The 13,294-nt window shown below is 41.9% G+C and overlaps 1 protein-coding gene across 1 annotated transcript; it reads right to left on the bottom strand.

Moving 5' to 3' along the window:
- Positions 1-6,739: 6,739 nt before the first annotated feature.
- Positions 6,740-12,687, bottom strand: LOC120025640 (TOG array regulator of axonemal microtubules protein 2-like). The gene is made up of 6 exons (XM_038970186.1): positions 12,072-12,687; positions 11,362-11,623; positions 10,871-11,003; positions 10,567-10,672; positions 10,180-10,415; positions 6,740-6,923 (listed from the first exon to the last, which is right to left on the bottom strand). The coding sequence occupies exons 1-6, from the start codon at positions 12,552-12,554 to the stop codon at positions 6,740-6,742; spliced, it is 1,404 nt and encodes a 467-aa protein (XP_038826114.1). The 5' UTR covers positions 12,555-12,687.
- Between the last annotated feature and the right edge of the window lie 607 nt (positions 12,688-13,294).

The raw sequence follows: 13,294 nt of genomic DNA on the forward strand, positions 1-13,294 counted from the left end.
CACAAACACTGACACAGGAACAATCACCCACAAACAAACAGTGAGAACAGCCTACCTTAATATGGTTCTCAATCAGAGGAAACGTAAAACACCTGCCCCTGATTGAGAACCATATCAGGCTAATTGAAAATGAACCCAACATAGAAACACATAACATACAATGCCCACCCCAACTCACGCCCTGACCATACTAAACAAAGACAAAACAAAGGAAATAAGGTCAGGGACGTGACAGGTTGGCTGTGAATGCCTTCACCCACTATATACTTATAACTGATTGGTTTGGTTCTGTCCCGTTGTCAACGGAAATATGGGCGGGGTCTGTTTATATATTTTTGTGGGGGACTTCCAGTTAAGCACCGGTTAAACTTTTTTTAGATTGGAGTGCAGTTGTGCACCTTTTGATTTGCACCCACCTCCTATGGATGAGGAGCTCTTCGGCTTTGGCTCAAAGCATTGAACTTGAAGAAACCACCAAACCGACCCTATGTGTGTTCCTATCACTTCGTGGACAAGAGGCCGACTGAAGAGCATCCTTTCCCTGCGAAGTGACTAGCCTAGATGCTCCAGTTAGGCTGGACTCATGACATGTTTAACAATGCTTTTTTCTGATAAAAAAACTAGTTCATTACATCCGCCGTGTAGCCCAGTTTCATAATATTACCATATCCCAGCTGCTTGCAATAGTTTTTAAATAATCACAAAATAACAGGCCTTATTTTAGGGCATTTTTCACACTGCTAGCTCCTATTAGTTCTATTGAGCACCGTGGCACCAACTCGCTTTCCGAATGTTCTATTCCCAGCCCATTGTTCTACGTCACAATGCCTGCTTCGCTATTGTTGGCAATGAGACCTGCCCACGTTGTAACGTAAACAACAACAAAAAATTGGTCATGGAACTCTGAGGTCGTCCCACTGTTTCCTATAGGGGAAATATACAGCTGAACTCGGAAGTTTACATACACCTTAGCCAAATACATTTAAACTCAGTTTTTCACAATTCTTGACATTTAATCCTAGTAAAAACTCCTTGTCTTAGGTCAGTTAGGATCACCACTTTATTTTAAGAATGTGAAATGTCGGAAAAATAATAGAGAGAACGATTTTATTCAGTTTTAATTTCTTTCATCACATTCCCAGTGGGTCAGAAGTTTACATACACTCAATTAGTATTTGGTAGCATTGCCGTTAAATTGTTTAACTTTTGGGTCAAACGTTTCAGGTAGCCTTCCACAAGCTTCCCACAATAAGTTTGGTGCATTTTGGCCCATTCCTCCTGACAGAGCTGGCGTAACTGAGTCAGCTTTGTAGGCCTTGTTGCTTGCACACGCTTTTTCAGTTCTGCCCACAAATGTTCTATAGGATTGAGGTCAGGGCTTTGTGATGGCCACTCCAACACCTTGACTTTGTTGTCCTTAAGCCATTTTGTGTGTGTGTTTTAGAGTGTCAGTGTAGTATGTGTAAGTGTAAGTATGTGTAAGTGTATGGTTAGAGTCCAGTGAGTGTATATCGAGCCTGTGCAAGAGAGTCAGTGCAGAAAATAATAACAAATATGATTAAAATCAGGGGGTCAATGCAAATAGTCCAGGTAACCATTTAAATAACTGTTCAGCAGTGCTATGGCTTAGGGGTAGAAGCTGTTAAGGAGCCTTTTGGCTCTCCGGGACAGCTTGCTGTGCAGTAGCAGAGAGAACAGTCTATGACTTGGGTGGCTGGAGCCTTTGACATTTTTTAGGGCCTTCCTCTGACACTGCCTGGTAGAGCTTGAAGAATATTGAAAAGAATAAATGGGCAAATGTTGCACAATCCAGGTGTGGAAAGCTCTTAGAGACTTACCCAGAAAGACTCACAGCTGTTATCGCTGCCAAAGGTGCTTGTACAAAGTATTGGCTCAAGGGTGTGAATACTTATGTAAATTAGATATTTCTGTATTAACTGTTCAATACATTTGCAAACATTTCTTAATATATGTTTTCACTTTTTCATTATGGTGTACTGTGTGTAGCTGGGTGAGAGAAAAACATATATTTAATAAATTTTGAATTCAGGCTGTAACACAACGAAATGTGGAATAAGTCAAGGTGTATGAATACTTTCTGAAGGCACTGTAGACAAGGATGGGGGCTTGGGGTTTTGATGGGAAAGGTCTAGACTTTACAGGGAAGGACCATGGTTAGCAGGGTTGGCCTTCATTCCATTTCAACTCAATTAACTCTGAAAATTAAGTTCAAATGCAGTTCACTCAATTCAGGAAACAACAATATCAATGAATTGGATTTTTCAAATGACCAATTACTACATTTGCTGAGCTGAGCCAGACTGGAAAGGAATCAGTTTTGCAGGCAGATCACCCGTGATACAAGTCAGTATTTGACATCAATCCATGGGTGAGGATGTCAGGATATGACGTGGAAACCGGCCACTAGGGGCAACAGTGAGCGTTGTTACCTTTAAGTAAGTTTTGGTTTTTCTAGGACATTATGGATGTGGATAAGCATCTGCCTCTGATTCCAAAGGTTTCATGGTTGAATCCAGCGATAACCTTAACCTTAAAATCCGGATTTAATGCCTAAATTTAACCTTAAACACTTTGAGATTTTACGTTTGGAACAAATTTGAAATTTGAGAAACATCTAATTCTGATGTGAGACTGAGACCTTGCAGGAATTTTGACACTTGCTGATAGATTTGTAGATGCAGGATCACATGTTGGGATGTGGCTCCCTCTAGTGGTGATTTTCCATATAGACTTACCCACACTCCAGGGTTTCGCTAGTGTTTTATGTTAATGTCAGCTCTGAAGACTTATGGCGAGGGCATCAACAATCTCCGCATCATTCAAGTCTGTTGCTTTGTGAGAAGGTGTTAAAGTTCACAGTTAGCCATTGTTATGTAAAAGACAGCTGAAAAGAAAACGAGCATTGCCTTGGCCCCACTTGAATGAGAGCAGGTCTACCAGATCCATGGGTAAAATACTGGGGTAAATCCTGTATGTAAATGCACCATTAGAAGCTGGATGTAGAAACCAATGGTTTAAACTCTGGGTGGTCGAGTTTGTAAGGCACCATCTCTTACTTGAGCATTATTTAGGTCACTGTAAACAAGTGCAACAAAGCCCAAATCCAGTGATAATCAAACAGAACAGAAAATACAACCACTGTTGTAATGTGTGGTGGAAAGAAGCAAACATTATTTTTGTCCCCACCAGTGACTACGCTTCTCCACTTGTGCTCTAACTAGCTATCCCCCTTTCCCTTTCTTTACATTTTCTCATGAATGGATTTCACATGAATTCTTGGTTAGTCCCATCTATGCAAATGGTATGTCCGGCATCTAGTGGTGTTTTGCAGTATGACATGACTGGAGTCCTGTCTATCTCTGTAACATGCTGACCAGACCAGACGGGTCGCGTGAGCGAGCGTTGCAAAATAAATGTACACATTTGTTATTCAATCATTGCACCCACACTGAGCATCTGCTTAGCCAGGTGCTAATATAGAACTTGGTTCTATTTGTGACACTGGACGCGCTGCAAGTCCTGCATCTTCCATCTCCTCATTGGTTTTAAGGTGCATATATCAAATTTAAAATCAAATTTATTTATATAGCCCTTCTTACATCAGCTGATATCTCAAAGTGCTGTACAGAAACCCAGCCTAAAACCCCAAACAGCAAGCAATGCAGGTGTAGAAGCACGGTGGCTCAGAAAAACTCCCTAGAAAGGCCAAAACCTAGGAAGAAACCTAGAGAGGAACCAGGCTATGAGGGGTGGCCAGTCCTATTCTGGCTGTGCCGGGTGGAGATTATAACAGAACATGGCCAAGATGTTCAAATGTTTATAAATGACCAGCATGGTCAAATAATAATAATCACAGTAGTTGTCGGGGGTGCAGCAAGTCAGCACCTCAGCAGTAAATGTCAGTTGGCTTTTCATAGCCGATCATTAAGAGTATCTCTACCGCTCCTGCTGTCTCTAGAGAGTTGAAAACAGCAGGTCTGGGACAGGTAGCACGTCCGGTGAACAGGTCAGGGTTCCATAGCCGCAGGCAGAACAGTTGAAACTGGAGCAGGAGCACGGCCAGGTGGACTGGGGACAGCAAGGAGTCATCATGCCAGGTAGTCCTGAGGCATGGTCCTAGGGCTCAGGTCCCCCGAGAGAGAAAAAGAGAGAATTAGAGAGAGCATACTTAAATTCACACAGGACACCGGATAAGACAGGAGAAGTACTCCAGATATAACAAACTGACCCTAGCCCCCCGACACATAAACTACTGCAGCATAAATACTGGAGGCTGAGACAGGAGAGGTCGGGAGACACTGTGGCCCCATCCGACGATACCCCCGGACAGGGCCAAACAGGCAGGATATAACCCTACCCACTTTGCCAAAGCACAGCCCCCACACCACTAGAGGGATATCTTCAACCACCAACTTACCATCCTGAGACAAGGCAGAGTATAGCCCACAAAGATCTCCGCCACAGCACAACCCAAGGGGGGGCGCCAACCCAGTCAGGAAGATCACGTCAGTGACTCAACCCACTCAAGTGACGCACACCTCCTAGGGACGGCATGGAAGAGCACCAGTAAGAAAATTGATATAAAACATCCCCACTACATTTTTTAAAATGCTCACGACTTTCTACAAAATGAGCACAAATTTATATTAATCATGGCTACAAATTATGAAATGAGCTCACGAATTGTAAAATGTCCACGTACTGTAATATACATCCACTATACTTTTAGTTTTGGATGTTATGATGACATACCCTGGAGGTCGGGGCCCACATGCATGACCATTCGGTAATCTGGCCCTGATCATCAAGTTAAACCACAGCTATTGTTGTTACACATCCTCACACTGTCTTGGAGGATAAAACTGAGACTGTAGCCAGCTTCCATTTGACCTAATTTTATTGTCCAAAGAATGTTCTCATAGTCCAGAAGTATTGGATGAAAATCCACAATGTTGGTGCCATACAGGAGCACTGACCAATCTGCCGCCAAAAGAGGACTGCTGCTTTTGAGGATGGTGTGGAGGTCAGTTGTTGATGATCTGAGCACCCCCTGAGATGGTGAGTATGGTTTCAGTAGACCACTATTGAGCTCGTAGATCAGATAGGAGCTTTGAGGAAAGGTAATTTAGTGCTTTGAATGTGGTTCATATTGCCTTATAGTGGATTCAGGACTTGGACAAGGATTCAATGCAGTTTAAAGATGCAGAGTTTGGGGACTGGAGGGGGAAATAGTCAGGTTGGGAAATGTGCAAATATTTAGATACAAATATATAGTCAAATTGGGGATTATTCAGATATTCCTGTTGAAAAAGAGAAAAGACAAAGATATAATCTTACAGTGATGACAGTGAATCAACGTGGGAAACACAATTGGATTTTTTTCACCCAACTTTTAACCAACATTTTTGGTTGATTTCACATTTTGGTTGATTTCCCAAATTTAAAACAAAACTAGACATTGAACTGATGTCTGTGCCCAGTGGGATTTCTGTAATCATATCAGCTCATTTGTCACACTTCTTCTAATCATCCAGAGAGAATGTACCTTTCTTTGAGGTTAACCTTTGAGATGACCTCCCTCAAGGATTCTCGCTCTTTCCTCGGAGCGAATTTGTCCCACATTTTAGCAAAGTCGCCATTGGTGGCCACGTTTCTCAAGATATTGCGACCATGATGCCTGTGGACAAAGATATTAATATCATCTTAAACGTGCAACATATCAAATCATTTCTGCTGTCTGTGATTAAAAACAGTACTCAATTGATGGCAACCTGAGAACAAATATCCCATCAAAATAAGACATACATTAGGTAGAATTTGCAAGAGGGTCGGTTTGAGTAATGCACCGCATTACCTGATCTACAAATCATCTCAACTATCTAACAACTGGGTATTAACCGTTCGTTATTATGAAAATCTTAGCGAATCTGCACAGCGCTTAGCTCAGGCCGACCATTGTGATCAACTAGGGTTGTCTTCATTAGGCACCAAACAGAAGGAAGGAAACTGAATCAGGTACTGACTATTTGGACTCATTTACATTTTACATTTTTACCAATACCATTTCGTGGTATCCAATTGGTAGTTACAATCTTGTCCCATCGCTGCAACTCCCGTAAGGACTCTGGAGAGGCGAAGGTCGAGGGCCGTGCGTCCTCCGAAACACAACCCAGCCAAGCCGCACTGCTTCTTGACACAATGCCCGCTTAACCTGGAAGCCAGCTGCACCATTGTGTCGGAGGAAACACCATACACCTGGTGACCATGTCAGCGTGCACTGCACCCCGCCCACCACAGGAGGTCGCTCGTTGGCGATGGGAGAAGAACATCCCTGCCGGCCTTTGGCTTCGGCTAAGCTTTTGGCTTTTTAACTTTCAAACCCACATGAGTGCCTGGACTTGGATTTTCCTATGCCACGTAGCACTTATTTGTGTTTATAATTTTTCCTTTTTGTTTTCAATTACTATTCCCCTCCAAGAGAACCTGTGGTTGTTTTGGAATACCTAAAATCTGCAATTCAATCCATGACACCCTTTAGCATAGATGCTGTAGACAGCCGACAATGTGGCTTTTAAAGGCAATTTCAATTTGTATTCGTGGTAAACGCTGCAGATGTTGACTCAAGAGTAAATTACCTTTAAAAGCTGCATTGTCGGTGATCTAGTGCTATAGCGAGCCATGGATTGAATCCCGGCCTTAACTGTTATGTTGAAGCAAGCTACTTTACAGGAGGAACTTCCCACCTGACTTCCTGTGCAGGGTCCACAGCCAGTTTACTGACGGCAATCAAGAAACGGTCAGTGAGGTCTTTCTTCCCCGACAGGAGACGAGCCACCCCCATGACCTCAGCCAGTCTCTCCAGGTGCTGAGCAGTGCAGCTCCTCACCGCAGCGTTACGGTGGCTGAGGAAGGAAAAACAGAGCACATCAGTTACATGTCATAGAGATACATGAGTTACGAGACAAATGATAATGGATTGTATTGATGAAGTCTCATCGATGGATCAAAATGTTCGGTAAAACTTTATATTAAGGTCCCTTAATATACCATTTATAAACTGTTTGTAAAGAGTTTACATCCCATTTATTAATCATTATTCCTACATTTGTAAATGTCAATAAGAAATCTATAAATAGTTATTTACACATTTATAAACGCTATTTTAAATGATTTGTTCATGATTTATCAGATAATTAATAAGGTGTTTGATCATAGTATGTTCACAATTTGTAAATGATTAATAATGTACCACTAATGTACTATAAACCAGTTATAAAGGAGTTATTGTCAAGGCATTTGTTAATGGTTGATTAATGGTTTGACTCACCATTTATATACATATTCTTAAATGTATATATAAATGTCACGAATGGTGTATTTATTAATGAGTGCATTTATGAATGTGAGTACATGCACTTACTAATACCTCAGTGCCTCACTAATAGCCCCTAATCTAAAGTGTTCACTATATATACTTTATAAATGTTTATAAATTACTTGTTACTCCTCAAAGGCTAGCACACATCAGTAGACAGTACCTCTCCACCAATGGCTAAAAATAATCTAAATAACGCAATGGTAAAATAAGAAGTACACAACACAAGGAAGTATAAGACGTAACAAAAACATTTGATTCCATTAAAATGTGACGTCTAGCGTTGGGGCGAGTTGCTGCCGGAAGTGTTGTGGTATTACCTAGCATGCTGATGAAAAAGGCAGTTCATTAAAAACTAGCAGTATTTCAATCTTCTCGATTTCGAGGCTTGGATAATGGGACAATTAGGAGTACAGCGATACCTTCCATCCCTGGATTGAGATATGTTTTCAAGCCATATCCCTTTTCCTTCATCACGGTGAAAATATATTGCCATAGGACCGTTTCGACTTGATGGCAGACTGAACTTGAAGTCGAGCTTTGGCTAACTAAGCACAGTAACATAATTAAACTCAAAATATGCTATTCTGTTATTTTGAAAGAACCTCTTAAGGATCGGACCCTTCAATTTTCACCTAAAATGACATAACCAAATCTAACTGCCTGTAGCTCAGGACCTGAAGCAAGGATATGCATATTCTTGATACCATGTGAAAGGAAACACTGAAGTTTATGGAAATGTTAAATTAATATAGGAGAATATAACACATTAGATCTGGTAAATGATAATACATAAAACATAAAGTGTTTTTTTGTGTGTTTTTTGTACCATCGTCTTTGAAATGCAAGAGAAAGGCCATAACGTATTATTCCGGCCCAGGAGCAATTTCGATTTTGGCCACTAGATGGCAGCAGTGTCAGTGCAACGTTTTAGACTGATCCAATGAACCATCTGTTGAAAATGTTGTATCAAGACTGCCCAAATGTGCCTAATTGGTTTATCAATACATTGTGCACTCTTCTCAAACAAATATATTGTTATTCTTTCACTGTAATACCTATTGTAAATTGGACAGTGCAGTTAGATTAACAAGAATTTAAGCTTTCTGCCCATCAGATATTTCTATGCCCTGGGAAAAGTTTTTGTTACTTACAACCTCATGCTAATCACATTGGCCTACGTTAGCTCAATTGTCCCTCGGGGGTGGACACTGATCCCGTAGAGGTTAATATCATAATGTTTCTTAAGACCTGCCTAAATGAAAACATTTGAATATTTGTGATGGTGTATATTAAATTGATTGACTTTGTAGTGTGGTAGTATTTGTTATATAACTATTTATACATTAAAATGTTTATCTTTTACTCTATAAAGATACTTAAAATATGCAAGCAAGCATTAGGCAATGAGTTGACATTGACTAGCAAGAATTGGACTGAGGGTATTTAACATTATGAAATCATATACAAGGCATTAACAAACATTACAATGCAATACCTTATACATGATCAGAGAGAGAGAGAAGTCATAGCCTGAAAGGCCATGCCCCAAGAGTCGCTGGGTTGGAGAGAGAGCGCGTATCTCACTAGCGCAGGTCAGGAACAAAGAAAGAGAGAGAGACAATGAATCTAAGACTCTTTTAAAAGCCTCTGAGTTGTTAGAATAAAGAAATGTGAGTTGTTGACCAATATGCTACTATAAAAGTGAACTTCCAATCAGATATCAGACCTGCTGATGTCAACAAAACTGAAACTGCTACCCAGAGTGGTGACGAGGGGGTTGGTGAGATAATTGAAATTATAAACTTGGTGGTTCGAGCCCTGAATGCTGATTGGCTGAAAGCCGTGGTATATAACCAACCATTTGGTTTTGAAATATTGAAACCAAACCATATGATTTGAATTAAGTATTTAAGTAAACAACAGAAAAAAGGTGACTGTAAGAAGCACTCATTTCAAATAGGCTACATGTCGTATTTAACAGCATATAAACACTCTAAATAGGTCAGGAGTCAGACATGTAGCCTAATACGAAATGTATTATTTAGGCAATATTGTTTCAATTATTTCAAGTCGATAGCCTACAAATAAATCAGTTGTGAAGCATTTGCGAGTGCGACACACTGATACCCTGACTACACAGCTTGCGTCGTGTGCACAAGCATCTGCGTTGCCAAGGGCTACAATAGAAGTCAGTTCTATTGTGAAGTCCGGTCTCTCCCATCTCCTCATTGGTTTATAGAAGCAGATACCCCCGTGCCATCTCCTCATTGGTTATACCCACGTGGGTGACTGAAAGACGAACTGTGTTGTCGGTCATCGTGGTAATACTATGAAAGTTTAGATGCCAATCACCATATAAGTTCAAAGAAAAAGCCTGGAAGGAGGAGAGATGACTAGAAACGATTCAGTTGACCGTTTTATGTGTGGATTAATTGTCGGAGTAGAGGACCTTGTGGATTTCAGGTAAAATAACAACTCAATGTTTACATCCCAGGACAAATTAGCTAGCAACAGCAAGCTAGCTAAATAGGACAAATTAACGTTAGCTAGCAAGTGCAAGCTAACTAGCTAAATTATCATACATGTTTAATGCTTTTCGACCTGTCCCCAAATTAATATAATTGGTTCAGAGTTTGTTTTGATATTTCAACCTGCGTGTCGTGATCGCGTTTGGTGTGGGGGGGCAAAATAAATGTATGCATGATAGCGCACGATGGTGCACGCGCGCAGCCGGTTTGGGCAAGGTGTTAGTGAGTGTTAATTGACCCCTCCCTCTTTACCTCAGCCCACCGACCAGCAGGGCATTCATGACACGGGTAGGGGTGCAGCTCTGCACCATGTGACCCAGGGCAAAGTTGGCGCCCTGCCGGATGAAGGTGTTGGCCTCGCTGGCTTTGTGCAGCAGCACGCATGCCGTCCCCTCCACTTCACTGTCCATGGCCCTCTGGAGGTGGATGTACATGTCACCCAGTGTGGCCATGGCAGCACAGGACACTGCAGAGCGCAGGTTCTTCACCTGAATCATAATAACACGCACAGGACCAGCCATTAATGTTGAGCAGTACAACCCACGAACATCAGAAACATGACACACTAATTTGACTTGTTCTCCAAATGTAGCAGATTTGTGCAGATGAATGAATAGGGCAGTGAATGAATACAGCTACCTCATTTATAATGGCAAGGCAGATATCATGGAGTTTAGGCATCAGTATGTCCATGTGGTTCTGAGCCATCACACGGAGAGAGGTCAAGCCCTCGATCTTCTTCTCCCTGCAATTCAGTGAAAGAAACGTAAGCAATTTCGACAACATTTTCCAAAAACATTATAATGATGTTCATCAATTAGGACTCTGGTCTCTTAATTTCAGAAGTTTCTACGCTCTGTAGCTCAAATCTACATTTCCAAGGACACTACACTGTGCTTCCTTTAGCCTAGCTCCATTGGTCTTGTCTACAGTGAATGCTCACCAGTCATCAGAGGCAGAGTGGAGCAGCTTGAAGGTCTTAGTCAGGGCCTGCTCTGTGTTGGACAGGGGCTGCAATCTGGCCTGGTCCTGACTCTTCTTCATTTGGCCCTTTGGCTCACTGGCTGCCTTCTTGTCTATGGGTTGACAGCAGCCATCTATCTCTCTATGAACTGTATGTATTTATTTAGGTATTTACTAATTTCCATATCTGTTTGTAGCTTTTAACACTAGAACATCTTAGTTCATTATGATATCATATCATTTTAAATTTAGCACACATTTTTTTGGTGCTCACCCTGCTCAGAAGCAGGGTCCAATTAACCTTGAGTAAAGGTTCTCACTGTGAAACAGGCAAAGCCAGTGTGGAAAAATGTCTTAGCCCTGGGCTAAAGCCATTTGTGTCCCTTCCCTTCCTACTGTCTTTCTATCACTCTACCTAGCTTCATCTCCCTGTCTAATTTACATTAGTGTGAGTACATGAGAGGGACTGACCTGAGCCGGTGACAGCCTTTGTCAGGCTAAGGAACCTTATGGGCCGAGGCAGTTTGCTCCTGGGCTTGGTAGGAGGGGGAGCAGGCCTGGTTGGGCTGTCACGCGACTTGACCGGGGTCCCGACATCCAGGTAGTCACGGACCTCCGCAGGGGTGTTCATATCCCCTGAGCTCAGGCTTCCCAGAGAGCTGGTGGCTATTTCCCCCATGGACATGGCCGAGCCCAAACTTCTCCTGCCCATGGCCTTCACCTCATGTACCACCTTTGGCGTAGACCAGAAAAGAATGCTCCCATCATAGAAATACATATAGAACTTGTATATACATAAACTAATACACAGAGAGATCCTGTATTCTAGGTTATATTCTATCATGCTGTCAAAGAGAGTATCCTTTCTAACCTGTACCCCCGCACACTGACTCGGTACCGATACCCCCTGTATATAGCCTCGTTATTGTTATGTCATTGTGTTACTTTAAATATTATTATTTTTTACTTTAGTATTTGGTCAATATTTTCTTAACTCTTCTTGAACTACACTGTTGGTTTCACAGTAAGGTCTACACTTGTTGTGTTCGGCGCACGTGACAAATAAAGTTTGATTTGATTATAAGACATGGAACCACTATCTGTTTTGGCATTTTATCAGTCCAAGTATAATTCTGAACTGCAAATTTTCACATTTACTATAAATTCGAAGTCCATCCTACCTTCCAGGCCTCCTCCTTCAGGTGAGTCTCGATGTCCCTCACCTCTTCAATCAGGTCAATGGGTCCGTTGTTGTCAGCACAGCCCTGGTCCGACTGGACTTTCAGGGCTTTGACTCCCCGCCTGCCCTTCTTCTTCTTGCCCCTCTTGGAGGGAGCTCCAGTGGGAGGGACGGGAACAGGCCACACGCTACTGCTGCTGAATGACTTATTTACCTGGAGGGACTCCAGAGAGTGAGATCCGGGTCGAACTTGGGCTCCGTCCACCCCTACCACGTTCTTAAGTGGGGCCAGAGCTATGTGTTCAAGCCTTCGTGGCAAAGGCCTCGGTGGAGCTGTCGGGCACGGAATGCACTGAATAGAGGGGACGAAGTGGTGCGCGAAGGTGCTGCCAACCCCGATGAGAGCAGTCCGGACATAATTCTCATGGATAGCACTTATCTTTCTTTGCTTTACTTCCATGGCCTCTCTCTCAGCTCTCTGCATCTGCAGAAGTCTGGCATCACTGATGAAGCCACGATGGCCCTCTGGGATTGGGTAGCTCTCCTGATAGCCCTGGATCACAATGGGACAGTATGAAATGAATAGCAGAAGTGAAGTAGGCAAAATAGTTTCTACAGTGTGTCATAAAAAGCTTTTATGCTAAAGATTTTATGGATGTAGGCCTACTGTATGTCTATGAAACCACAAAATAAACACAGTGATATTTTTGAAAAACATTTGAAAAACTGATGAGCCTTACAAAACTTGAAAACTTGTCCTGGTCATCCTGTTGGTTTAAAGCCATGTTTTGCTTCCTCAAGTTTTCGATGACGCTCTTCATCTGAGAGTTCTCCTTCTGGAGTTTGTCAAACTCACTTGATTTTCTTCCTCGATAAGCCATTGATGATAAATATGAACACCCTCAAAATAAGAACTTAACCTATCTCTGTGAGAGATCTATCATGAAATTAGTGGAAATTAAATGTTGCTTGTCAGATGGAACCAGCAATGATATGATGGCAAGGCTTCCGTTACATTGTGATGTCATAATGGGGTCTGTTGACAGTGCTGAGCACATCAGCACATGGTGAACATTCATGAAAGCTTTTTGATTCCCATATAAAATCATAAATGTGGTGAATTTGTAAATACTATATATATATATATATATATATATATACACACACTCAGGAAAAAAGAAATGTCAATTTTTAGGACCCTGTCTTTCAAAGATAATTCATAAA

Source organism: Salvelinus namaycush, chromosome 31 (assembly GCF_016432855.1).
Source record: "Salvelinus namaycush isolate Seneca chromosome 31, SaNama_1.0, whole genome shotgun sequence".
Taxonomy (NCBI): domain Eukaryota; kingdom Metazoa; phylum Chordata; class Actinopteri; order Salmoniformes; family Salmonidae; genus Salvelinus; species Salvelinus namaycush.

What these genes read in the sequence shown, in the direction of transcription:
- LOC120025640 (XM_038970186.1), bottom strand. Translation starts at nt 12,554, where the DNA reads ATGCAGAGAGCTGAGAGAGAGGCCATGGAAGTAAAGCAAAGAAAGATA. An exon ending in CACTCTGCCTCTGATGACTG is followed by an intron (nt 10,673 to 10,870) that starts GTGAGCATTCAC and finishes ACTGAATTGCAG; the next exon opens with GGAGAAGAAGATCGAGGGCT. An exon ending in CTGCTGGTCGGTGGGCTGAG is followed by an intron (nt 6,924 to 10,179) that starts GTAAAGAGGGAG and finishes TTCCTTCCTCAG; the next exon opens with CCACCGTAACGCTGCGGTGA.